General features: G+C 44.0%; 1 protein-coding gene across 1 annotated transcript in view; it reads left to right on the forward strand.

Annotated features, from left to right (window-relative positions):
- Tnfrsf11a (tumor necrosis factor receptor superfamily, member 11a, NFKB activator) overlaps positions 1-25,781 on the forward strand; it is a gene marked incomplete at its 5' end in the record, with an annotated part of 55,829 nt that continues 30,048 nt past the window's right edge. Inside the window, 3 exon segments of the mRNA XM_005373177.2 lie at positions 1-51; positions 22,000-22,081; positions 23,447-23,572. Coding sequence (XP_005373234.2) covers positions 1-51; positions 22,000-22,081; positions 23,447-23,572 — 259 coding nt within the window.

The raw sequence follows: 25,781 nt of genomic DNA on the forward strand, positions 1-25,781 counted from the left end.
GGCCCGCTGCCCAGGCTGCTGGCGCTGTGCGCGCTGCTCGCCCCGCTGCAGGTAAGGAGCGCACGAGCGCCCGAGACGCGGGGGCTGCCGCGTGCTCGCCCCTCTGCCCTCACAAGCGAGCGCCAAGCCTTGCGGGGGAGGGGAGGGCGGTGGAAACCTGGAGTGTGGGGGCGGTTACCGCAGTTGGACTGCGGAGAGAGGGAAGGGCTGGTGGAGGAGTATTGGGGGGCAGAAGGGAAGGTTGACGGGACCCCGACACCGGGACACGTGCTTTTCCAAATGCCCCGCTTAATCGCAGCCTTGGATGACACCCGTCACCCTCCAAACAGTTGAGCACCCATCGAGCGCCTACTGCAAATGGCTGTTGTGGGAAGCAGCAGTATAGACTCAGCTCCTGCCCCGTGTGAACAGAGTAAACAGGCGATTCCTAAAGATCTCCCTGAGGATCTGCTTTCAGACCTGCAGGTGTCCCTCGGGAGTGCTGGGTCTCTAACTTGGGCTTCACACCCTTCCCTACTTCACTTACCTCTTTATCTGAAGAATAGAGCCATGGCCGTTGGGGGTGGAGGGCGGGCGGGAGCGGTGCACGGAGTTTACAGACTTGGGAGATGTCTTCTGAAGGTGGATGAGCCTTCTTTTTTTTATGTCCTCTTTCTTTTCCCCTCGCCCCTCACTGAGGCCAAAGCCCTGCTGGAGCTCCAAAGCCCGGGATGCACCTGGGGCTCCCCTGGTCCAACTGCAGTTCCCTAAAGGAGGCAAATCAGTTCTGGAGAACCCACCTCCCAGGCAGCCAAAGTTCCATTCCAGGAAAAGCCCCGATTCCCTTGATCCCTGGAGCTGAAGGCCATCCCCTACCCTCATGTTAGGAGCACCTCATAGTGGTGAAGAGCTTTGGCTCCATTACAGTTTGCTGGGAACGGAGTAGCTTCCCAGGGTCTCCTGCCCGGGACTCTCGGAAGATCAGGCAGTACAGTCACAATGAAATGAAGCCAGGTAAGGATTTTCTGCCCAGGAGGAGAGCTGTGTACTGCCGCAGACCCAGCACTCCAAATACTGTACTATAAAAATCATTTGTACTTCAGAGTTCCTCAGAGGGAAGGGTGAATGTTGGCGGTTTTCTTGGTTTCAGCAGTTTCACATTTCTCTTCTAAAACTGACTTGGGCATCTGCTGCTAACACCCCTGGGCACCAGAGCTCTGAGGCCTGCAAAGATAGGAGAGGTGCACTTGGAGACTTAACCGTGATTGGGGTGAGAAGAGGGGGAAACCCAGTTTGGGAGAAAGCCTTTACAAAAGTAATGGGAACATGCTGCAGGCTGAAGCAGGGAATTGTGGTGTCAGTTCTTTCTCCTTCTAGTTTTAATGGTCTCTTAGAAGAGTTGAGGGAAAAGAAGGCGGAAAGGCCGAATGGAACTTTTCATTTTAAGCACTTCAGGTGTTGCTTAATTAAGTGTTCAACAGGTTGAACAGGGTGCTACCTTATTTGACTTAAAGGACTAAGGCTCCAGTGAACAGTTAGCCACCTAGGAAAAACTTGCCCGATCACACAGCTAACAAAGAATCTCACTTTGCAAAAACTACATACATATGTGCATGAGGTGCATTTGGTTCTAATATTAACAGCAAATGCTGTCAAAATGGTCTTTCAGAGAAACCATTCAAAGACTGCTATTCACCTATTTCTCTTTAAGCCACTTATATCGTGTTCATTTTTTGTGATGAGAGGCACATTTTTATATCCAATATATAATTGAGGAACATGTGCTGGTAAATAGCAAGTTAGAATTCAAATGACACCGCAGTTAGAATATACAGTGAGCATTAATTATGTGATTTTTAATCGTATGTAATCTGCATTGTTAGTCAAATCAAATGATGTTGGGACACTCTTCTGACTGTTTTTTGTGCCCTGTTTCTCCAAGGGAAATCCATACTGTCCAACAGAATGGGGCTGAATGTAGTGTTAAAATATTATCTTTAAAAGATAGGCTTGCAACCATTGTCTGTGTTCAATTACTACTTTTTTGGCCAACCTATTCTATTAATTCAAAAATTTGGAAATTGCACTGGCAATCCCTGCACGCCATTAGTGATCATTCTTAGGAAAGTGCTGAGAAAATGCTGAGCCCGGGAAGTGATTGTGCAAAATAGTTGGCTTCTAGAAAGTGCACTAAGTGTATTATATTTAATGTCATTTATATGACATTAAATATTATATTTAATGTCATTTATATGACATTAAATAGATTCAACATGATGTGGTGGCACATGTCTGTAATCCCAGCTACTCAGGAGGATGAGATAGGAAGATCTCAATACCAAGCCCAGCTCAGCCAATTTAAAAAGACCATCTCATCATCATCATTATCAAAATAGTAATAATTAATAATCATAACGATGATGATGGTGATGGCTGAGGATGTCATTCAATGGTAAAGCACTTGCTTTTCATTCTTGAGGCCTTGAGTTCCAAAAAACAGTAATGCAAAGAAAGAAAACATTCAAACTTACGTAGAAGCCTGTAAACTTGGCCTTTCAACCATTTCTGTGATTTATATCTCTGCCTATATGAGCGACTGAACTGGTTTTCAGATGTGATAAGAGTTTTTGCCTCTAAAAAGTTTTGAGTTTTTATGTTGATAGTCCTGCTGTTCATTCCAAGTATGAAAATAAAGACGCATGCTCATCACTAAGGTCATGGGGAATGCAGAGCCCTGCTTTCCTCAGGTTATCTAATATCCAAGACCTATGAGCAAATGCCTTCCGTCTCATGACAACAAACATTTATGGTGTGCAAAACCTTGTGCTCATGAGAAACAGCGTGAAGACACAGTTGCATCTTCACAGGTCTCTGTCTAGAGGAGAGGATGAGGGGGGTGAAAGTTTAGCAATAAGGAAGCAGCACTCATAAGAAGAGTGCAGAGGGCAGTGGAGGAGAGGAGGTGGGATGAACCGCTGAAGGAATCCGGGAGGGCTGCCAGAAGAAGAGGTTTGCTAGTGGCCTTTGAAGGATGGGTAGGAAATCAAGGGTCAGAGAAGAAACGATTCCAAGAGATGGTAAGGAAGAAAGCTTTCTAGGTCAAGAGGATGGTGTGAGTGGTTAAGATCTAAAGGAATCTTGCCAGAAAAGAAACCACATATGTTTATAACCTTACAGCTAGTACACAGCACCTCAGTCAGGAAGCCCCACCAAATAGATGAGGCATTAAACTTTTATAGTTTTGAGATAACTCTTGTATGGCCCTTATTAAGGTGGTAAGGTAGGCGAAGAAGCAGATAGGCCACACTTGCCTGGAAAGGGCTGTGGGGCAAGCCCTCAGGAAATCCCCTGGGGTGGGGCTGGAGGTTGTAGGGTTGGTAGGTGCTCAGTGCAGTCTTTCTGCCTGCCACCCCATCCCGTCCTGGAGGCAGAACTTGCATACAGACTTGGATAGAAGATATCTCAAACGAGATACTTTGAGAACACAGACAAGTAGTTCAGCAGGCTTTTAGTGCACTTTGTTGATAAATATTTGAGATAACGCCCCCATTATTTCCTTTCCACCACTTCCCCCCATATGGCGAATCTGTGATAGGAACACATTCTCTGTGTTGATAAGGACCTATGAGCTTGCTTTTTTGGTTATCTATAGCAGTCCATACACCAGGAAAACTGAAATAATAAAGATGTATTTCTGAAGGTCAATAAATCAGTGTTTTATGAGGCCATGAAAAGGGGAGTTCCAACCTGATCTCCTTTGCAGAAAGTGTTGTTTTAAGAAGGTGTAGTGTGAACTTTATCTGCCATGTCAGTATTAGGCATTTTCCCTCATTGTAATTTCCTATTTTTGGAAAACGTGGGAAAAATTAGAGCTTTTCCCACATGGTATGTCCAGCAGACTCTAGCTATGATGTCTCTGCTTTTTTGTTCACCTCCCCAATATCAATCTGCATCCTGCTGTGATGGTCCTCAGCCGTCAGGTGGTTCACACCATAGGTAGGCGGGTCCAACCTTTTGGCCTGCCTGGGCTGCAGTGAGTGAAGAGGAATTGTCCTGGGCCACATGTGAAATGTATAATATAGCTCATCTGTATAAGTAACACAACTTCCTTTCTTATAATTGTTATCATAACATCTTTAAAAGGGGGGGGCAAGTGACCTGTGGGTCAAGGTTGGACACAAGTGCTAGGCACCTACCCACTGGCCGGGTCCCCACCCTGGGAGAACTGATGGCCTGTGTGCCATCTCCTGCAGTGCTTGGCCCTGTTCCACAAGGGAGCCTCATCTGCCTCTCAGCACGCACAGGTTGCTGCTCTGCCCGCCTGCACCCTGGGTAGGCTTGTGGTGACAGATGATTTTTCCTCTGAACCTTTCCCTCCCCTTCCTGATTTACAGGAAGTCATTTACATGTATTTCCCTTTGGGGTATGATAGATATATAGGCTTTTTTGAGTATGTGCTTCTAGAAATACAGTTTAGGTTCAGCTTATCCCACTCCTGCCAGTCTGAAGAAACCAAGAAGGAACAGTAAGCTTCAGCCAGCCAGCAGGCGTGGTCCCTCCAAAATCACAGAGAGCTTTTGAGGTTGAAAGCCACGTGGGCGCTGAGGGAGGTTGGGTACACACGGCCGTGTCTTCTGTCCTGATTCTGAGAGACGGCCTCAGTCTGTTTCCTGCCAGTGCTTCCCTGGCAGCTCTCCATCAGCCTCTGTCACCAGCGGGCTGGCTGGGGCTGCTGTTCTCACGGCAGCACGGTCCAACTGCAGTGCACGCTCGGATGAGAAGACCCGGGTCAGCAGGTGGAAGCACATTATTGTTGGCCATGTGATGATAACTTTATATTTGTTTTGTTGGCCACCACTGACCTTCAGTCTTTCGTTGCCTGGGGACATAGCCTTTGATAATGAGCGGGAAGACTGAATTTGTGTTAAATCCTTTCATTTATTGAAACAATTCAACATCTACTACTTGTGTGACACTTTCCAATAGGCTAAGGAGACAGAGACCAAGGGCCACAGCGCCCGTGTTAGGGAGATGCAAGTCTAGATGTGCACAGACAGCAGGACACTGCTCCTCGAAGTGTTTTCAAGGTGTGGTAGGCGCACAGAATGCAGGGTACCTTAACCTAAGTGTGTGTGTCTACAGCACTGCAGAAAACTCATGAGAGTGACACATTAGGGCCGGGGCTCCCAGGGTAGCTTATGCTGCATGTGGTGGTGGGGATGGCAGGAGGCCAAGCACTAGAGTGTTTTCAGGGAACTGTAGAAAATACGGGATTCCTAGCTTCACGGGTGTGGGGGAGAAGAAGGCAGATGCCAGCACTTAGATACTTTATGCAAGTAAAATAGTTCAAAAGTAATCTTGCTGTAATGTGAGCCAGGAGGGACATGATCAGATTTGTGTGTTATGGGGAGGAGTGTCCGGCGCTGGGGCCCAGGGGCTGGTAAAGAGGCCACTGCCTTGGTTTGGGGCAGAGCTAGAAAAGGCTCAAATCAGGTCAAGGCGGTAGTGAGAGAAGAACCAGAGTGCAGAACCGATTTCAGAGGCAGCAGGGCTCTGCTAGGTACTCATGGCACAGATGCAAAGGATGCAGCGAGTTAAACCTAGTACTAAATAAATGTAATAAAAAAAAGGTACGGCAGAACACAATAGGTGACCACCTGAATTACACTTTACAAGGAAATGGCTGTCTTAGTCCAAATCAAAGTGTGGTTCAGGTTTAAGAAGGACTTTTCTCCCAAACAACAACAAAAAACGAAAGATGAAACTTACACGGTTGAATCCCAGCTTGCACGGGTTATTGGGCTTCAAGGACAAAGTTCCTTGATGTAGCAGTAAACAGGCCTCGGGCCTCAAAGCCCTGGACTGAGCGGGATATCTGCATGCTCAGGAATTCAGAGAGCCATTTCCTGACCCAGAGGCATCTTGGAATGAGAAGTTCAGCATGGAAACAGGGTGCCAAAACTTACACCGAAGAGAGATAAATAGCCAGTGATCCCCAAAGGGTCCAGCATTAAGCAGGTGTGGCCTGACCCGTGGTCTCCCAGCACTGGCTGCAGATAGGTCACCTGCCCTTCAAGGAAGCAGTGTTTTTGTTGGACCCGTAGCTTGGCAAAACCGTCTAGCTTATGATATGTTTTCCTGGCTTATGCGTGTTTCCCTTCCTCTCAGGCCAGCCCCTCTTAGACTTCCTATCCTGAAAATCCTAAACTAGCAGGTGACATGGAGGCCCATGTGGCACAAGCAGACAGAAGGCTGCTAGCTTTCCAAGCGGCAGGAGGAAGCGACTGCAAAGCCTATCCTTTTAGTGCATCAGAGTAATAATAACTCATTACATTTCCTGCTCAGAGCGTTGACAGTACAAGCGCCACTTCCCCACACTATCAGAAATTTGAAGACTTTCCATTAAAAATGAGGAAGAAAAACTCTCGTTAGCTTTTGGTGAACGTGATGGTTAAACTGGGCAAGTGGGGAAAGAGGAGGAGTGGCATCGCCCACAATCCTGTGAGTGCTGCAGTGTTCTTCTCATCACTTCTTCCAAGGGAGAAATGAACCACTTCCCTCGGGTGTTCGTTTTTATTTGTTGTGTTGCTTTAATGTCGTTAGCACCTAATTTAAAGGCTTGTGGTGTGCAGCACCAGCACCTGCTAAGCCCACCTCCATTTAAGAGACCCATGAAGGCCCTTCCCTGCTCTCAACCTTAGGCTCAAGGTAGATGAACAGGATCACATCTAAAACACTCATAGCAGCTGACGGAACTTTTCATTTTTAAGGCTTAGCAGAGATTATCCACATCTGCCCTTGCTAACCCATGTCCGTAATAATTCCTAATGTCAAGAACTTCCCTACAGCAGACCTAAAGCTAACATGTCACAGTTTGATCCCATTTCCTCAAATTTGTTCTTTAGTAGGGTTAAAGACTGGTTGGCCACTGTCTTCTTTATTTTACTATTTCTATTGTTGAAGATTGTTAGCCCACAACTTCCTCTTCCCTGGGGTTATTCATGCCAGTTCCGTTAGTCTCTGTGTAAGCTTTTCCCCGCTTCCAATTCAGTGGATACTTTCCTATATTTACTGACAATAAATTAAAAAATAAAGCTTCACAGGCATTGTGGAAAACATGGGAGTCAGGACCTAGCATCCTCTGACCTCAGAACTCAGGACCTCCCATCCTTCCATCCTTCCATCCTTGCAAATTGCTGCAGAAACAGATGAGATGCTACAGGAGCCCAGAGGCAGAAGGGCGACTTTGCAGTGGAGAGTTGGACAGCTGAGTCTGACTTGGTTCTGCAGGGGTGGGTGCTGAGAACAGAGGTGCAGTGGGAGAAGGGGCAGAGGTAGGGCAAGCAGAGCATACCGGAGAACACCCCATCCCACCCCAGTCCTGGGTCCGTGAGAGAGACTGAGCGAGATGAAGCCAGCTGAGGAAGAACTGTGGGTCTGAGTCCCAAAGAAGTGCACAAACAGATACAGGACTTTTTCCTGTAGGCTCAAGAGTTCTCCAACTCTGGTCCTTGCACCGAGCATCGTATCACTGTGTACATGCAGCATCAGAAACTCTGGGGGTGGCTATCAGCAAGCTGTGGGTTCTTAGCTCTGCTGGTGATTCTGATCAAGTTTGAGAACTGCAGCCACAGATCACAGGACTCCTCAGAAAGGGTTGTGAGCTCAGCTCTGAGTAAACAATGGATATGATTAATGGATTTGAAGTCCCTGCCGTTTGTTGAATCCCTCCTGTGTGGCAGGCATGGACTATGAGCTTTATCTCTGGTGCTCACTCCACCCTGCCAGGAAGGTGGGGAAACTGAGGCACAGAGAGGCTAAGGAACTTGCCTAAGTTCACACAGCTAGCAAGAGGCAGGGGTGAAGTTCCTCTTCATGTGTGCTATGGTGGCCATGGTCTTAGCTCCTCAGGTAAACTGCTTGTACATTTGCTTTAAGAGGGAGCAGAGGAGTGGAAGAAGAGACCCCCGAGAATGATAGGACAACAGCAAGCTTTCTGCTGTTTGGGGAACTAGATAACCGGTCTGTATTTGTGGGGGTCTGTGTTGTCTCCTTGAAGACCTATTCAGAGAGGGCTTTCCAGGACTAAGGTTAAGCAGAAATGAAAATGCTGTCTTTAAAGCTGCTGGAGATAAAAAGACTGGCACCTTCAGCACAGGGTCTGTGTGCCATGGTCCCTGACTCAGGAGGAAAAGGAGTGTGACATATTGAATCAATCCTTCCACTTCCCGAAGCAGGCACCTCAGACTGCTTCCTGCCACTACCCACCCCCCCGCCCCGACCAACCAGAAATAAACTGTACACAGTGCCACAGCCCTGCTGCTAAGACAGTCTTAATCTCCTTCTCATGTATTTATCCCATTTCTCCAACCATGGGGCTTGGGCCTGCATCTGGGAGGTGAGTCAGCAAAACCTCAGAGCTGAAATGTTTGACCTCATGAGCTTTTGGGGGTATTTGATAATATTTTTCAAGGTCCTTTATGTCTTAGTTTTACTATATTATAATGAAATTTAAGGTCACTCCCCTGGACCCAAATGGCTGAGGCTCCTGTTGTGATATTTCTGCCATTTCTGCCACATATCAAAATCATTTTTCATTACTGACAATTTTTCAATTCCTTAAAAGGTATTCCCTAAGTAACAAGAGAGACCATCAGGTATGAAAGAGGTCACAACATATAGAGCCTTCTGGGACACTGTGAGTCTCAAGCATTGGCTTGCAGTGAGATGGAGGCTGTTGGGAGAACTGAGGTGGAAGACGATAACACGGTGTTACTATGGGCCAATGACTGGAATCCTAGAAACAGACCCCCAAGTGGGTGACAATGGAGCATGAGATATGGGGTCAAATAAATGCATCTGGACTTGAATGCAACTCTATCTTGAATCCTAGCCCATTAGTAATAATCATTATAAGGTGTAAAAATGAAGAGACCGTAAACAAATTACCCACATTTGATGGTGGGCCAGGTTTTTTAAACATGCCCCATCTGGAGTCCCTGTGACCAGGGGTCCAATTTTTATGTAAAATTACAAATGACCAAGACACCAGAATACATAGCCAGTCACCTTAACTACGCAGCACAGCCCCATGGGTGAGGGAGGACAGAAGTAGTGGGCTCCTCGCTGCTCTGTGCTGGGAGAGAGTCATGGTGAAAGAGGCCACACAGGGTGGGAGGGTCTCTCCCTCTCTCCCAGGTGTGAATGGGAGGCATAGGAGGCTGGAGCACCTCTGCTATGCGTTAGTCAGGCAGCCCTGTGTTTTGCCAGCATTAGAAAAGAGACATCAAGCCTTGGAAAAGATTTCTAATCTTGCCTTTACAACTTCTTCCCCCAAGGGTACCTCTGATTTTGCCCCAAGTTGGTGAAGTCTTTCCAGATTTGTGCTTGGGAGTGTGAATTTGATTCAGAACAAGTAGGAAACTCTTACGGTTGTCTGCAAAGGGAGGTTAAGAGACAGTGGTCCTTTGGGGAGAAGCATTTGCTTCATGGCTTGCACTCTTGTAGTCTACTTCCCACCATCCATCTGAGCGAGTGGCTTCATGTTTCCACTGAGGCTGCAGGAAGACAAGGAAGCTGAGTCTCCAGCACAGTGCCTGGTGCGTAGTAGGTGTTTCATAAGGGCCCATGCTTGGTCCTTGGTCCCTGTTCAGGATAAATGGTGTCTATGTCTGGCAATGGGAGAAGTGTTTTTCAATGTCATTACACAAACAGATGACTGCAGAGCGTTTGAGAATATGAGAATGTTCTGGCCCTTGGTCTTTGACATCAGGAGGCATACACACAGCCAGATTCCAGGAACTTGGAATATCAGTGAACACAGAGCAAACCAAGGACATTAAGTAAATGTCTTACTGCAAGTGTTGGAGAAGATGAGGGTGCTGCTGAGATTACCATACACCAGGAGAATCACAAAAACAACCATAGAATTTCAAAGGGATCAGGGTAGGAGAAAGGCCAGGGGACATGAGATCATTTAGCACGAGGCTCTAACCAGTCTAGAAGTGAAAGAAATCTTATCATTAAACCAAAATGATCAAGAGTAGTAATTTCACATTTCTGCTCAAGAGTTGACATGAGCCTCAAAGGTTAAGTAGGAGCACACATTTGCTGAGAGAAGTGCAGATTCCGGGGGACGGAGTGTGCTCTAGGTCAAGGATCCTAGGCCCAGCTGCTAAGGAGAAACCAAACAAGTGGCTAAAGATAAGAGCAAGTGGCTGTGCAGGGAATTGTGAGCTTTGTTGAGGTGCTGGATTTCATCATAGTCTTTCATATAAGCTCTGACTTGCTACTCCAGGACCCGCAGTGTTTAAGAGCTTGTTATGCAGAGTCCAGGCCCCACCCCAGACCTTCTGATTCAGAATCTGTGTTATAATAAGATTTTCTTGTGACTCTGCACATTAGAGGAGCCCTGGATTTTACCTTGAGGACCAGGAACATTCATAGAACGGGAGGTGGCGGATTTGAGAGCTACTTTGGGGTCTTGTGGCCTTAGCACCTCTAGCATGGAAGTGGCTCATGGAAGGGTCCTTGGCCTGCAGCAGGCCAATGCGCTCTTGGAAGATAAGCTCAGAGTTCACTAACTTCTACTTCAAAAACGACCAGGAAGCAATTCTCATCGCAAATAAATAAAAAAAACTTTAATTTAAAATCCAAGGATGGCAAAAAAAAGAAAAAGAGAAAAAAAGACTCCCACACTGGGAAAATAAAGGAGCATTCACAGGAGCTGGTGAAAATTGCATTGAATGATAATATGACAAGTCAAAGCCATCCTAATTACTGTTTTTAGGAAACAGATCTTTGCAAGGTCTTTTCAAGTACCCACAGCTGCAGTTGTTTTTTTTGGTTTTTGTTTTGTTGTTGTTGTTGTTTTGTTTTTTCATTCTTTATGTTTCTGGAAGACAAAGAAACTTCCTATTAAAGTTTTTTTTAAAAAGTGATTTTTTTCACTCTTTCTTGAGCCATGTGTTTTCTTTTCAAGGAGCAGACATAATAAATGCATTGTGAGGAAACAACAAAGAGGGCTGGACAAATTCCCCAGACCTTTGATAAACTCTTAAGTGCGTAACTCTTAGGCATACATCTGGGATAAAGATGGTGGAGAAAATTGCTGGTGGCCCCAGGAAAAGGCTACTTTCAAAACATTTTAAAAATTCAGTTGTTTAAAGTTTGCTAAGTCAGGACGTGAATATGTCAAGACTTTTGGTAGGCTACAGTTACTGTATATTTTTAAGATTTTTAAAACTCAAAACTGACCTGTCAAATTTTTAAGTATATGATGCCTATTCCACTAAATCTCTTGGCAAAATGCTTACAATAGTAAATTTTATATGTATTTTATCAAAACTAATAATTTTTCAGAAAAAATTCATGGTAGATTGTCTTAGTCTGTTTTGTGTTGCTATAACAAATTGCTTGAGACCAGGTATTTTAGCAAAGAAAAAGTTTACTTGGCTCATGATTCTGGTGGCTAGAGCATCCAAACAGCATGTCACTAGCATCTGGTAACAGCACCAGGCTTCATCACAGTTTGGTGGGTGACGTCACATAGCCCATGCCCAAGAGCAGCAAGTATCAAGTGAGCTGAGAAGAGGTCACATGGTGAGCAAGGAAGCAAGAGAGCCAGGAGGGGCCACATTCCTTTTTTTAAAAAAATTATTATTTTGTTTTTGTTGCTGTTGTTTTGAGACAGGGTTTTACTCTGTAGTCCATACTGGCCTGGAACTCACTATGTAGCCCAGGCTGGGTTCAAACTTATTGCAATTCTCCTGCCTCAGCCTCCTGGGTGCTAGAAGTAGAGGCCTGAGTCGCCAACCCTGGCTTGCACACTTCTTCTTTCAAAACGACTTGCTTTCTTGAGAACTAATCCACTCCTAGGGGACCCAACCTACTCCAGAGATCAGCATCAATCACTTCATAAGGGTGGTCATGACTCCGTCACCCCTCAATATGCCCCATCTTTCAGTACTGTTACATTAGAGAATTAAGTCTCAAAATGAGTTTTGATGGTGACAAACCACATTTAAACCATAGTACAAATGGGGTTTCTACCTGGCGGTGAAAATAAGATGAAGTGCTTGTTATTCAAACCTTTACAGAGTGATGACAATGTCCACTGGGACCCTAAAATTCAGTACCAACCTCCCCTGCCTTTGTGGGTGCACATCCACTGGTAATCTGTACAAATCCTGTGAGTAGCTGTGTGCCCCTGTCTTGCTGCATGTAGTCACCCAGGCTCCTTTGCTGTTCCATGAGCAAGTCGTGCAAGCTCCCGCCCAGGACCTTTGCAACGCTTTTTGTGTCCACCTGGAACATTCCTCCTTCCGACGCACACTGTTAGGTTGGTGCCACTTGTGTTCTATATCACAAGCCAGTGCTCTCAGCAGGTAAATCAAGACCTATGAGCAGGGCCAAGCGAAACTGAATTTCCCCAGAAAAACAAACCAAGGACTTGGCCCCCAAAGAAGATATACAAATGGCCACTACTCACAAAAAACGGTGTTCAACATCATTAGTCACTAAGGAAATGCAAATTGAAACCATAATGAGATAAGCACTTCCACCTATTAGGATGGCTATTATAAAAAACAACAACAGAAAATAACATGTAATTGAGGATGTAGAAAAATTAGAAAAATTTGTGAAAAACAATCTGGGGAGTCCTCCAGAAGCTAAACAGACTTACCCTATGGTTTCTAGGACACAGACCCAAAAGAATTGAAAACACGGATAGAAGCAAATGTTTGTGTGGTGGTGTGCACCACTGCATCACTCACTGCAGAATGGAAGGACAGCAGGGTCCTCAAAAGACAAACAAATAAACAAGCAATACATCCACATACTGGAATATTACTCAGTCACAAAGAAAAGTGACATTCTAGTGAATGACACACTATAGATGAATCTCAGAGACAGTATGCTAAGTGAAATAAGCCTAACACAAAAAGACAAACACTGTGATTCCACTTTTATGAGGTACATAGGTGAGTCAGATGTACAGAGGCATCAGAACTGTGTTGGCCGGTGCTGGAAGAAGGAAAAAGAGGGAATTATTACTTAATGGTTGCAGAGATTCCATTTGGGATGAAGAAAATGATCTGGAAATAGTAATGGTAGTTGTACAATCTTAAGAATGTATTGCCACTGAATTGTACACTTAAAATGCGCAACATTTCTTTTCTTTTTTCAACTTAACAAATTATCCTTTAATAAAATCTAACGAATACCCCTTGAGAAAAGTAATAAACTGTTACATAACTGGGCAACAGGTAAATAGAGGCAAGCTCCGGGAAGAGGCTGCTGTGCATGTGACCTGCTGTGGAGTAGCTGCCACAGGGCCCAGCCGCAGTGCTTTTAACTGAACGAGCTGTGCGCTTCGCCTTCTGCAGTGTCACTTCCCAAAGTGACACCTGCTCTGCTGCCTGCTCAGGCCACCTCTTCCCTGTCCGTGAGACCTCGCCTAAGATTCCAGCTCTATTCTGAGGAGTTCCCACCTTCTTTTTGCCCTTGCTCATCCCAGTAGTCTTTACAGTATGGCTTACGTTCACAGGGCTGCTCGAAGGCCTTCCTTTCCTTCTACAGTGGCCTCGCTGCCCTTTCCTGGATGGTGTGAGGGGTCCTGGCCCACCTAGGATCAGAACACACCTAGGTTCAAGACAAGCTCTGCCCTTGCACTTCGCTATGGCTCTCACTGCTCTCTTCTCTCCCTGCTTCCACCTACCCGAGCCCACTTCCTTCCACTTCTCTTCTTCTGCCTCTGCCCTCGCCTTCATACTTTGCATCTTGGGCACCTCCTCTTCTGAGTCCCTCACCAGCAGTGCAGTATTCATCTCTCTCATCCTACAGCAAGCCCCTCTTAAAGCCAAGGAAGATTCCAGCACCCAAGAGTCCTGGATGGTGTCCCCCTACTCCTCTTCCCCCACCCTTCATCACCTATCAGGGAGGACAGCTCAGAAACGTAGTGGAACTTTGATCTTTCCAGCGCACCAGTGCTTGGACAGCTGTGCACAGCAGCTTTATCTATTACCGTTTCCCCTCTCTCTTTTTCTGTGGCTATGGCCACCAGTACTAAAAGCTTTGAGAGGGCAGCGCTAAGCTTATCTTTTAGTTCTGCTCTAAACCAATACCTTGTATAAGCAAATGAGAGGAAGAGGTAGGGATGACTTTGATGGTGTGAGCATAGCAGAGCTTTTAAGAGAGACTGGAGAGAATGCTTTCCATTGTTAAACCCGACATTCCAACTTTATATTCTGATTTATATTAAGAAAAAGTTTGTCCCATTAGCAGCTGACCAGCTAGCATAGCTGTCTTCACGCTGAAGCTTTGACTGCTCTTTATCACTGGATACACATATATAAGAGGCAATCTAGAATACTCTAAATCTTGCCGTAGCAGCCCCTTTATAGTCTTTGTGACAGTCATAATTTTCTTCATGATCTTAAATACAATCAACATCTTTTCAAATGATACCAACCACAGATACTTGATTCTCACTTTGGCAAGAGAATTTTTTCTGTAGCTACATGTAAAATACATTTCTTTGAAACATATCATATTTTTAAACACTCGAGTTTTCTGTTAAGCCCTCTAATATTCTGTATCTGCTTCTATTACATCTATGCACATACCTAGCTGGTATAACCTGTGTTTGTAAGTTTTCAGTAGACCCCATCGTTCATTAGTGCCTCCGCTTGGGTGGACGTACCACAGGGAGTACGCCAGGTGATACACTGGGGTGCCTAGGTGATCCCCACATGCTTCCCCTTATTCTCCTTGCATCTTTTACTTATGACATGTCATTTTCATATGTGCCTAGAAAATGTCGTTCTGAAACTTGAAGTGCACAGTTTTGGTTTGTACAAAAGAAAAATGTGTCTGATGTTTCCTCTGCTTTATCTATAAGCTTATTTAAATTGAGAATATCTGGAAGGGCATTCAGTCATAACTCAATTAATGCCCTAGTTAACAGAAATCACCCACAGATATAATCTAGCATCAGCTTTATCAGTAGACATATTGAGTAAACTGTCTGCCTGCAACCAGGCAGAGTTTACACAACCGACCAAACCCTAGACAAAAAACCACAGAATAACTCAGAGCACTTGACACTTGACAGCCAGGCCTCTCACTTCCAATCCCAGTGAAAGGTACTTCTTTGTCTGAAATCAAACATGCTTTGTAGAGTATACTAACAACACACCCCCCCCCCCCCCGTCCAGTTGTGCCACTGAAATACTCTGCCATTCAGGCTTTGCCAGGGGCAGGTAAAAAGTAAAGAAGGGCGATATCCTCAGGAAAACTGTTAGGCCTTTGGGATTTTTCTTTGAATAATCTGTCCCCCTTTAACATTTCCGGTGACACATCCCTTTTTCCCCTCGGGGAATGACAGGGTGTAAGCAATTTGTACTTGCTAATTACGCTCTGGTCTGCACATGAATATCTGATCCTCTGGAGAATGTGCACCAATCCCCTGAGGGCACAATGGGATCGCATCACTTATTTCCCCCAGAAACGTATGAGAAAGGTCTTTAGCTCCAAAGTGAGGAAGAGGAACCTTTATGTTTATGAAATATTGCCCTTTGCCACAGCCAGATCATTTACATGAATTATAGCACGTGATTCTCAGTCAGTGGGGTGGGCACAATTATCAGCCCCTTGCAAAGGTGAGGAGACTGAGGTTTGCAATTGGCTTTTGTGGGGGTTTTGGTCCTAAACTTGTAGAAATATAGACAGTTTTATTAAAGAAATATCAAGTAATCTCTGTCCAGTCCAACCTGGAAGCCCAATTCTGAGAGTTGACTCAAGTAGGAAACCTCCATGCCCTGAAGCCTACCCTGGCCAGGGGGGACCTGGCCAGGCCTCATCTCACCCTTACCCCTCCTCCAGCTGGGGTTCTCCCAGCAGCTATCTCTACTCACTAAATTTCCTGTATTTTGTATGATCAGACTTGACCTTAGTTAGTATTTAATTTTTCTGTTTTTGTAGAGAAGCCAGCCTTACCTGACACCTAGGCTAACAACTATTCCTGTATCATTTCCACGCCTCGCTCTGAATGGCTGATTGAGAAGTACGATGCTGGGATGCTTTCTTTCTGTTCACAGATATATGACTGTGCATGTTAAGAGCAGAGAGCCGGGGATGGGGTAGAACACTGCTTAGCATGCATGAGGCTCTGAGTTCCATCCACAGCACCGCAAACAAAAGATCTGTAAGACACAGGCAGCTCTATAAAAGAGCGGAGGACATCTGGAAGCTTTCAGAGGAAAGCAGCTAAAGTATGGGCAAACCTGAAATGGTCTCCCAGAGCACCCCAAATGAACGGGTCTGTGTTTTGACTGCCTAATTGAAATGTGTGTGAGAGGGAAAAATGTAGACCTCTCTGGTCTACAAACCAGATATTCAAAGGAATGGACAAGAAGGAAAAGCCTTTGTGGGCTACTCTGAACTTTTAAAGTCACTGCTTATTTGTTTGTTGTTAGTTGGTAGCTAAAAACAAAACACTTCAGAGAAAAATAATTTTTTAGTTTGAGATTATCATGGTAAGCAACATAGGTCACTGATACTTTATTTGTATTATATTTTGGGTAGGAGCAGTCCCAAATTGATTTTCACTAAGGATATTTTTTTCTAGGGTACCAGGACTATTAAGTGAAGTATTATTTTCACATTTATAGTTTCTCCCTTAACAAAAACCACATTGTTCAGTTCTGCTGTAACATTCAGAAATTTGATATAATCCTTCCTGAAGTTATAGTCATATTCTCAAATATAGTCATGGGTGACATTTTATAAAATGAAACCTATGGAAAATCCCTCATTTGTTCTTCTGGGTAAGGTTTTTTTTTTTAACCTTTTGACAAGCGGCCAACCCATTTTCTGCTTTGTTCTTTGTCAGTGTGAATTTTCAGTAGAGCAAGAAAGTAATTTTAGTATCCATAATGACTTTCCCCACAGTTGGGCTGATTAGCAGCATGAAAAATAGATATTTAAGTCAACTTTCTCCAGAGGATTCTAAATACAGATCCACTATGCTCTGTGGCAGAAATGCTTATGGTTTTTAAGAAGTGCATCCAACATGGACTTTGCATGGAGAAGTAAATCAACAGAGCTTTATAAAAAATATTTATTTACAATTTATTATGTCTTCCTTCCCTCTCAAAGCCTTGCACAGACTGTGAACATGCTTGTTTTGGAAGAATCTGTCAGCCGTTAAGAAAACACCAATCTGTATGCCCTGAAACAAATGTACACACAACACATTTAAGTGAGGCAGAAGAAATCAAGTAAATGCATCATTTTTCCATCGTAACTCCTTTTTTTTAGACTTAGGGAATTTGTACATGTAGAGGATATTTGCTATAAATAGACTCCGTATTCCTTACTAATCTGGAGAAGCTCTGTTAGTCAGCTTTGTATTTCTGTGACAAAATAACAGAAAATATCAACTTAAAGGAGAAAAGATATATTTTGGCTCTGGGTTTCAGAGGTTTTAGTCCTTGCCCAGCTGGCTGCCTTGCTTTAGGCCTGTGGTGAGGCAGAAACGCCACGGTGGGAGGGCCTGGCGGAAGAAAGCTGCTTACCTCCTGGCAGCCAAGAAACAGAAAGGGAGAGAGCCTAGGAGGACAGGGCCTAGGATGCAGTGTGGTCCCCAAGGTCATGTTCACGTCAGGTGCCTCCACCCCAGGGCAGCCGGCAGTGAGATGGACATCAGAACTGGGAATCCTACACGCAAAAGGAGGGGTCAGAATGGGCAAGGCAGGGACCCTTCACTTCCTAATAATGCCATCAGGTTATGCTTTACCCAGCAATGGATCAGTCCACTGATGAAGTTAAAGCCAAACGGTCCGATCATTTCCCAAAATGCCCACTGACTGGCACCAAATCTTTAATTCATAAGTTCTTGTGGACATTACAAATCCAAATGGTAATGGAAGGTTTGTTAGAAAGAAAAGAAAGGCCCTGAGTTCAATTCCTGGTACAAAAAAAAAAAAAAAGAAAGAAAAAAAAGCAGATTAGTTGATATAAATTTGGAGGGCTAAATAGAATTTTTGTAGTTTACTGATTACAAACTATAGTAGGACCTTTCAACACTGTTGCTTAGTTTTTCCGAGACTTCTGAGCACTATACATCAATTAGATGCATCCAAATGCAGGCACAAAACAGACTTCCTCCTTGCTGGCTGCCAGGGTAACTCTTGTAAAGAAGTCTCCCAGATGGATCACATATCATTTCCCTTGCAGTTCCAAAAGGATACCCATGCGCGCTCGCACACACACACACAAATCATCTGGCAACTTTGTTTACCTGTGGGGAGGGGTGGCTGGGAGAACAGTGGGAGAGAGAATTTTCCCCAAACAGGCCTTTTGAATTTTGCATCATGTGACTACGTATTTCCTATTCACAAATAAAAAGCTCTCAAAGTTCTGGTTTATTTGCTTCATGAAGACAACTATGGTTCAAAAGTTTTGACTCCACTATTTTAGAAAAGTTCATCCTGAAAGTGAGCTAAGAAAAACCTAGGTGACTATAAGTTTGTACATCTCAACTTAGTCATCCAGGGCTTCCCACTGTACCTCTTGGAGAAAGAAAGGCAACTGTAGGTCCCTTGCACTCTTACCCAGTGAGCTGAACATCTGCAGCCTTCATCCTACACTCCCCATTCCCTGGGGAGTCCCTTCAGTAACACTTTAGTGGGTGCATATTTTTTATCAGGTTACCACCTTCCTAGGATGGCTACTGATTATAATAGCCACTACCTCATAACAGGGGGAGCATGACCTTGGAAAATGGAGTCAGGCCCCACCCAAGTCCAGGCAGTTGGAGGGAAAGGCACAGCTGCTGCTGGGAGGGTCGTGAATAGCCTCACCACTCTTGCCAGCTGCAGGGCAGCCCGCAGTGAGACAGTGGACATCAGAACTGGGAATCCTGTAGGCAAAAGGAAGGGTCAGAATGGGCAATGCAGCGACCCAGATGTCTGACGGAAGGACATGTACTCATTCACACAGACAGGAGGCATCCAGAGGGTATGTCTGGCAGGCCATCCAGGCAGAGGGAGGCAGGCATAAGGAGATTCAGTGCAGAACAGGTAGGAGCCAGGAGCAAGGAGAGAGCTGAGCTGGCCTTCAGTATCCAGAGACAGATCCCTAAGTCCCCAGCGGACAGGCAGACAAGACAGGCTGAAGAGTGGGAAGAACTGGATTTTCTCGTAGTTAACAATGGGGACTGCTATGCAGAAGGCGAACCAGGGAGCCTGTACTGAGATGGAAGTGTAGAGGCAGACACAGCAGCACAAGGGAAGGGGGCTACACACTCTGCGTGGCTCTGAGACCTGCAGGGTCCTCCAAGGAGGGGCTCTTCCTAGAACAGGGTCTCTGCAAGTGCAGGGAAAAAAAGTTGAAGCTGAGACCCATGAAGGAAAAGGAGAGGGACACAAAAGCCATAGCTCACCTTCTCCTGGATATGAGAGCATCCTTAAGAATTTTCCAGATTTTAAGACTGTACTGCAAAGCCACATTTCCTTAAATATATACGTGCATGAGTGTTCTTTTTAAGTTGTATATGTACTACTGGTATGAAGTATTGAAAGTATGCTTCAAAGTGTAACATACAACTAGAGAATGAAGTAGATTTCTACTTAAGTTCTTTTCTAAATAAGATTAAAATCATAATTTTCTGCCTCACTATCCCAAATTTCCCCAGTGACAAAATTCCTGCTCTTCCTTAAAAGATCTGTAATCCTACAGCTATGTCAAGTTGACATGTCACTTTGGAAATGAGGAAAATGTTCTGGAACTACACCAGTGATGATTACACAAATGTGTGACTATATTTAAAAACCACTGGTACAATTTAAAAGGCTAAATTTTATAGTATGTGAGTTCTAGGCAATCTTTTGGAAAAAATACATATCTACATATAAAGATATAAAAAGCTGAGGAGCGAGAAAAGAGTATTAATAAATAATCTGTGAAACTCGTTTAAGAGTTAAGATACCTTGTCACTTGGGAAGGTAGTGATTCCTCATTCTGGGGAGGAGGTGAAGTTCCAGATTAGATGCTGGATGGGTTGAATGAATCACAGCCACACTCCGGCTTGTGGCAGCAAACTGTCCACGTGTTCAGTCAGCTGATGCTCAGCAGGCCCCGGCTTGGAGCCCAGTGCACAGCCCGTGGTATCTGACAGTGCCCCTAAGGAGCTGCTTCAGTTCTTACCAAATTCCCCTAAAAAGTACCTTTCTGTGTGTGTCACACAGACAGAGTCTGTGCTTATCTTACACGCACCGTGCAACTTTCTTACTGGGTCAGAAGCCATTGGTAACCTTTGTCATCTAACTACAGCCCACACACACATTTATCCCGTTTGCCTCAACATCAGCTTGCAGCAGCATCCACATAGCCTTAGGCTCAGACAGTCCCTTAGTTGGATGCAGTCTAGCATCCCTGGAGAGCAAAAGTGAGTCCCAGGAAGCAAATCCACATACAAGCCTCCTGACACGTTGCTCCGGAAACCCAGTGGGACCTTCTCATCCACCTCAGAGTCACTGTGTTCCTGTCTTCACTTGCCTGCCCAGGGTGAGGTCAGAGGCCCATCCTCTCAACCCCACTCAGCTAGTGTTGGGTTTCCTGAGTTGGTGCTTTCTTTGTAAGATTTCCTTCCATAACTGAAGTGTTTTCAGGATGTATGGCTTCCTCCAAGCCACATTATTTCAACACTTTCCTTTCAACTCTCTAATATACAGATGAAACCTGCCTTCACCTCGATCACCCTCTGAGCGCCTCTGTTCCCACCTCTCCTCTGCTGATGCCAGCCTTCAGCTATGCGATGGTCTCCTAGAGCCTCTAGCCACCCCAAAGGCCAGGCCAGAGCTCACTGCCTCTGTGTGAACTGTTAAATTTGTCTTCGGTCTTCTTGTATGTACCCCACTGTCCACCTGCCAGTTGCTATTTTTCTTATCTGGCTGATTTCTTTGTATCGTACGAAACTGAGCTCACTGTCTAGGTCCATGAGGAGACCTCCTTGGCCTTCCTCTGCTGAGATCAAATCCACTTGCTCTACAGTACCACCCGCCTGGTGTGTGTTTGCCATTCTACTCTAAACCTCTTGAAGGGGAGGTCTGTGACTTGTATCTGCATTTCCAGCAGAGAACTTGGTAAAGTGTGCACCCACTCATGTCTGTTCAACTGAACCCAGTATTCATTTCACTCTCCCATTTCTAAGATGACTGCTTGTCATCAGCAGTATTTATTATTGTTGTCATTTTTCATACATTGAGAAAGGTGCTGAGAAAAATAACTACCGCTACCACCTGTAAGACTGTCTGGTTATTCTATGAGATGTGGTCATTTTGTTTTGTTATACCAAGATCAGCAGATTCAGAGATTGGTATTTGTATTAAAATTATACTGTTTTGAATCAGAAAGGAAACAGACGCTCAAAATGATTAAGCAGCTTTTCCAGAGTCCCTCAGGCAGTAGATGGTTGGGACGTAGCTCATGAATTTCCTGAAATACCTTGCTGTCCTGACTTATTAAAATTCCCTCCATGTTTAACATTTTTGAAAGGGAGCAGTATTAAATATCTTTTGCAATTGAGAAGCAGTTTATAGGGCCAAATTTGACCTCCCAGGTATTATCACAGAAAGGGACCTCGTTATGTTTCTGTGGTACCAGGACCGGATACGATCTGACCTCAGAGAAGTGGGGCCAGTTTTGTATGTGGCTTGTGTAAAGCAGTTTCCAACATTTTATGCACAATTTGCATATTTCCTTTAATCTGCCAAATCACCATGAGTATCACTAAAATGTTTTCTAGCTGTTTAAATAAATGTCATACCCAGTGCTAAAGGTTGGTTTTATGCATTCTTAGGCTATGATAGGGAGGGGACAATTTTGGAAGTGATCGTATAAGCAGCTGATGGTATTTTCTTATGCTTTTTACAAGTGCAATTTAGTGATTCAGTTTTTGTGTTCTCCAAAAAAGACTTGTGCATAATGTTTGTCCACTGTCTACTTTCATTTCAGGTGACCTTCCAGGTCACTCCTCCGTGTGCTAGTGACAGGCATTATGGGCATGCTGGGCGGTGCTGCAGCAAATGCGAACCAGGTAGGACTGCTCCTGAGCATCTGCCAGTGTCCTCCAAAGTGGGGGAGTACTTCTGCTGGTCGGTTTTTTTCTGTCCTACCAGATGAAAAAAGAAATTGGATAGACCTTTCATGGTAGTGGCAGGAATAATGTTTATCACTCGGAAGACAAAAATTTTCCCTCAACAGATAAACTCACCTAAAAATCAAAAAGAGTTTCACAAACTGGTACTTAATTTATGCTGAAACCCAATTTTCCAAAACACTATTTCTTGAGAAGGCAAGGTTTTCAAAATCATATTTTAGTACTTTAGACTCAAACTCTCACAATGTGAAAGGCAGCTCTTATTTCATATTATTTTCACAGTAATTTTATTTTGGAACAGCGACAGTGGAATTCTCACTGTTCAATTGCCAAAGCCTTGTTAGGCCTTCTCCTACATGCCTGCCAAGGAGCAGGAGGGACTGACTACCACATTCTAAAGCCTGCTCTGCCAGTGTGTGGCCAAGTATTCCCACAGGCCCTGTGAAGCCCCCAGACCACTGGGTCCTCATTCTCTCATTGTGCTGGGGAGGGGTGGGAAATGTGGGTGGGTAACCTTATTAACAAGACCCTTTGGAGGTTTCAGCTGCAAATATTTCTTGATGGGTAGAATAAATATCCAACGATTTTAAGTGTGGGTATGTATGTGTGTGTGTGTGTGTGTGTGTGTGTGTGTGAGAGAGAGAGAGAGAGAGAGTCTTGGTCAAATTAATTTAACCATGAGCCCATAGTGTTTGTAGAATACTAGAAGTTAGCCATGCAGAGTGAGGTAGAGGGGAGTTTGGAGATGGCAGATGGAGAGGGTAATAACGTTCCCCTTGCTTAGCCCTCTCATTCCCTGAGTGAGTTCCAGGAAACCCCTCAAGTTCTGTATAACCCAGTTTAAGTACATAGTTCTACTCCATAGCTAGCAGACTATGGGGGTACAAAGGCAATTGGTCTTTTATTTACATGAACTAAGAACATGCTGTGACTACAGTAAACTCAGGGGACACATCAGGCACACCAAACCCAAGACAGGATACCTTAGCCAGCCAAGGAGCCTGCAGAGCCCAGGGTACCACACTCATCCCATCTATCATGTTGTCTTTGCTTGTCAGGGGCACTTTCTGGGATTATGGTCACATAAACTGGACCGGTAGATTGGCTCTTTGTTTTTTTACTTTGTTCTTTCTATTTATTTATTTAACCCTGGGGATGAAGCCAGCGTCCCATGAACTATACCTCACCAATGCATTTTTTATTGTTTTGTTTTGCTTTTGATTGGTGCATTTTTGGCTGCTGTTTTGTGTTGCGTTCTTGTCATTTTGTTTTCATCAGTGCATTTCCCCCTTCCAATTTAAGGAAAGTACATGTCTTCTAAATGCACTACTACCTCTGACAGCGTGTGTTTGCCCTGTGGCCCGGATGAATACTTGGATACCTGGAATGAGGAAGATAAATGCTTGCTGCATAAAGTTTGCGACACAGGTGGGTTAATCACATCCATATATCAGTAAGAAGTGTGGAAACCCAGTACCCATATTTTGTCTCATATTTTGTTCCTCTGATCTCTTCTTTATAAATATTTTTAGATACAGCCAGTGCTGTTTCTTTTGAAGGGCCTGGGAAGGAATTTGACCATGGTTTTGGATCTTCAATGCCCAGGATTTTTAAAAATCTATGTTTAGAATTTTTATTCTGGAATGTGTTTATGTTGCAGTTTAATCATGAACACATCATACATTTGACAGAATGTTCCCACAATATTGGTATATGTGTTGCCTCATTTAACCTTCTCTGAGCCCTGTGAGATAGTCATGCTTGTCTCATTTTACACATGGAAAAACTAAAACTGAAGTTGAATGACTTCTCCAGTGCTATCTGATGAGAAGCAGAATTCAAAACCAAATTTCTGACTTGAAAACCTTTTTCCTAAACTACAAATGTTCTGTTGCCTCTACAGTCTCCTTCCCAGACTGCCATAATTTTTTTTGCCTCAAAAGTGTTCTTAAATTATAGTTTGTTTTTATGAATCAGGATCAAAATATGTCTCATAAATCTCTTAATTTAGAGGTTGTTCTGTCCTTTTCCTTTTCCCTATCCTGTTTATATGTTGAAGACGCTATGATATTAGTGCTGTGGAGCTTCCAGTCTGGATTTTGCTAGGTGCAACCTCTTGGTGTCATTTAATATATTCTTCTGTCCCCTATATTTCCTGTAAATTGGTTGTTGTATATACAGCAATAGCTGTTCGATATATCTAGAAGGTAGATCAGATTCTGATTTACTTTTTGTCTTATTTGGATTTTGGCAAATCTCCTTTATATACACTATAATTCACATATATAATATTGGAATTATGTAATGACCACTTATCTCTCTTGTACCTTTTTAAAAAAATTACTGTGAGACAAAGTCTTGCTAAATTTCCCAGGCTAGCCTCAAACTTGCAATCCTCCTGCCTCAGTCTCCTGAGTAGTTGGGATTACAGTTGTGCACCACTGTGCTCAGTGGCTCTTTATCCTTTTTTATGATATTAGCAGTTGCTTGTTAAGCACGACCTAGATCTATTTTCATTAGGAGCTATAAAAAGATGATATTCGATTTCTATTACTTGTTCTTAATTTATTAGCTGATATGCTTCATAAAGAGAAACTTACCTATGAACTGTTCATTACCCTGAAAAGCAGTACATATAGGAAGGCAGAATACATGCCTGTAATATTATCACTTCTCAAAATGATGACTTGAGCATCCAGATTTCTCCCAAAAATTTGTATAAATGTCATGAATTCATGAATTTAGATGTATTTGAGGTGTTTCAATCTATTGCAGTGACTATCAGTTTTATTAGTGCTCAGATTATCCCACTTCTTCAAGATGGCCCGGGTCTTCTGGTACAACCCCAGGCATCTTGAAAGGCTGCCTTGCTTCCAGACTTACCTTAAACATTTCCTGCCCTGAACTGTAATCAACCCTTTCTCCAGGGATTCCTGACTGCCTTTACTGGTGCATTTTATTTAGTGACTTCAGTCAGAATGCTTGGGTGATTCATTGCTACTGGATCAATCCTCACTGGAGTCCCCCCTGCCTCCACCTTTGGACAAAGCTAGGGAATAAGCATTTTTCAAACTATAAGTTTTCTAATGTATTAAAGATGGCTAGAGATTTCTGGCTAGAGAAGGTAACATGGAAACTCCACTGAGCAGAAGCATCTGATTCTTTTTTTATTTCCTACTGCTTAGTAATGACCTTGACTCATTGCTGTCTTTTGGAAATAAAGATTCACTCTGTCTACTGCCAAAGTTGATTAAAGCTGAAAACTGGGTGCATTAAAGTATTTTAGAAAATGTCAGGAAATTCAACATCCTACAGGCTTACATTTACTTACATTTGAGTAGGATACTGGAAATCCTTGGAATCCTCTGGAGAAGTGACATGTGTCCATGTAGCATTTCATGTCATGTGTATGTTTCTGCATATTGGCATTGCTGCAGAGCTGATTTGGGCTTCGAGTGTGGACACAGGACAGAGCGGTGACGTCTTCAGATTCACCATGCTTGGATCTGAAAAGAATGGACATAGGAAATGCTCCCTCTCTTTTGGCTGTAATTTGGGACAGTGAAGAAAGGAACAGATTTCTGATTTGTTTCCTCTACCCCTGAAATTCCTAAATGTATTCAGGAATGCAAGGTGA

Source organism: Chinchilla lanigera, unplaced genomic scaffold (assembly GCF_000276665.1).
Source record: "Chinchilla lanigera isolate Chin_1 unplaced genomic scaffold, ChiLan1.0 scaffold00001, whole genome shotgun sequence".
NCBI classification, from domain to species: domain Eukaryota; kingdom Metazoa; phylum Chordata; class Mammalia; order Rodentia; family Chinchillidae; genus Chinchilla; species Chinchilla lanigera.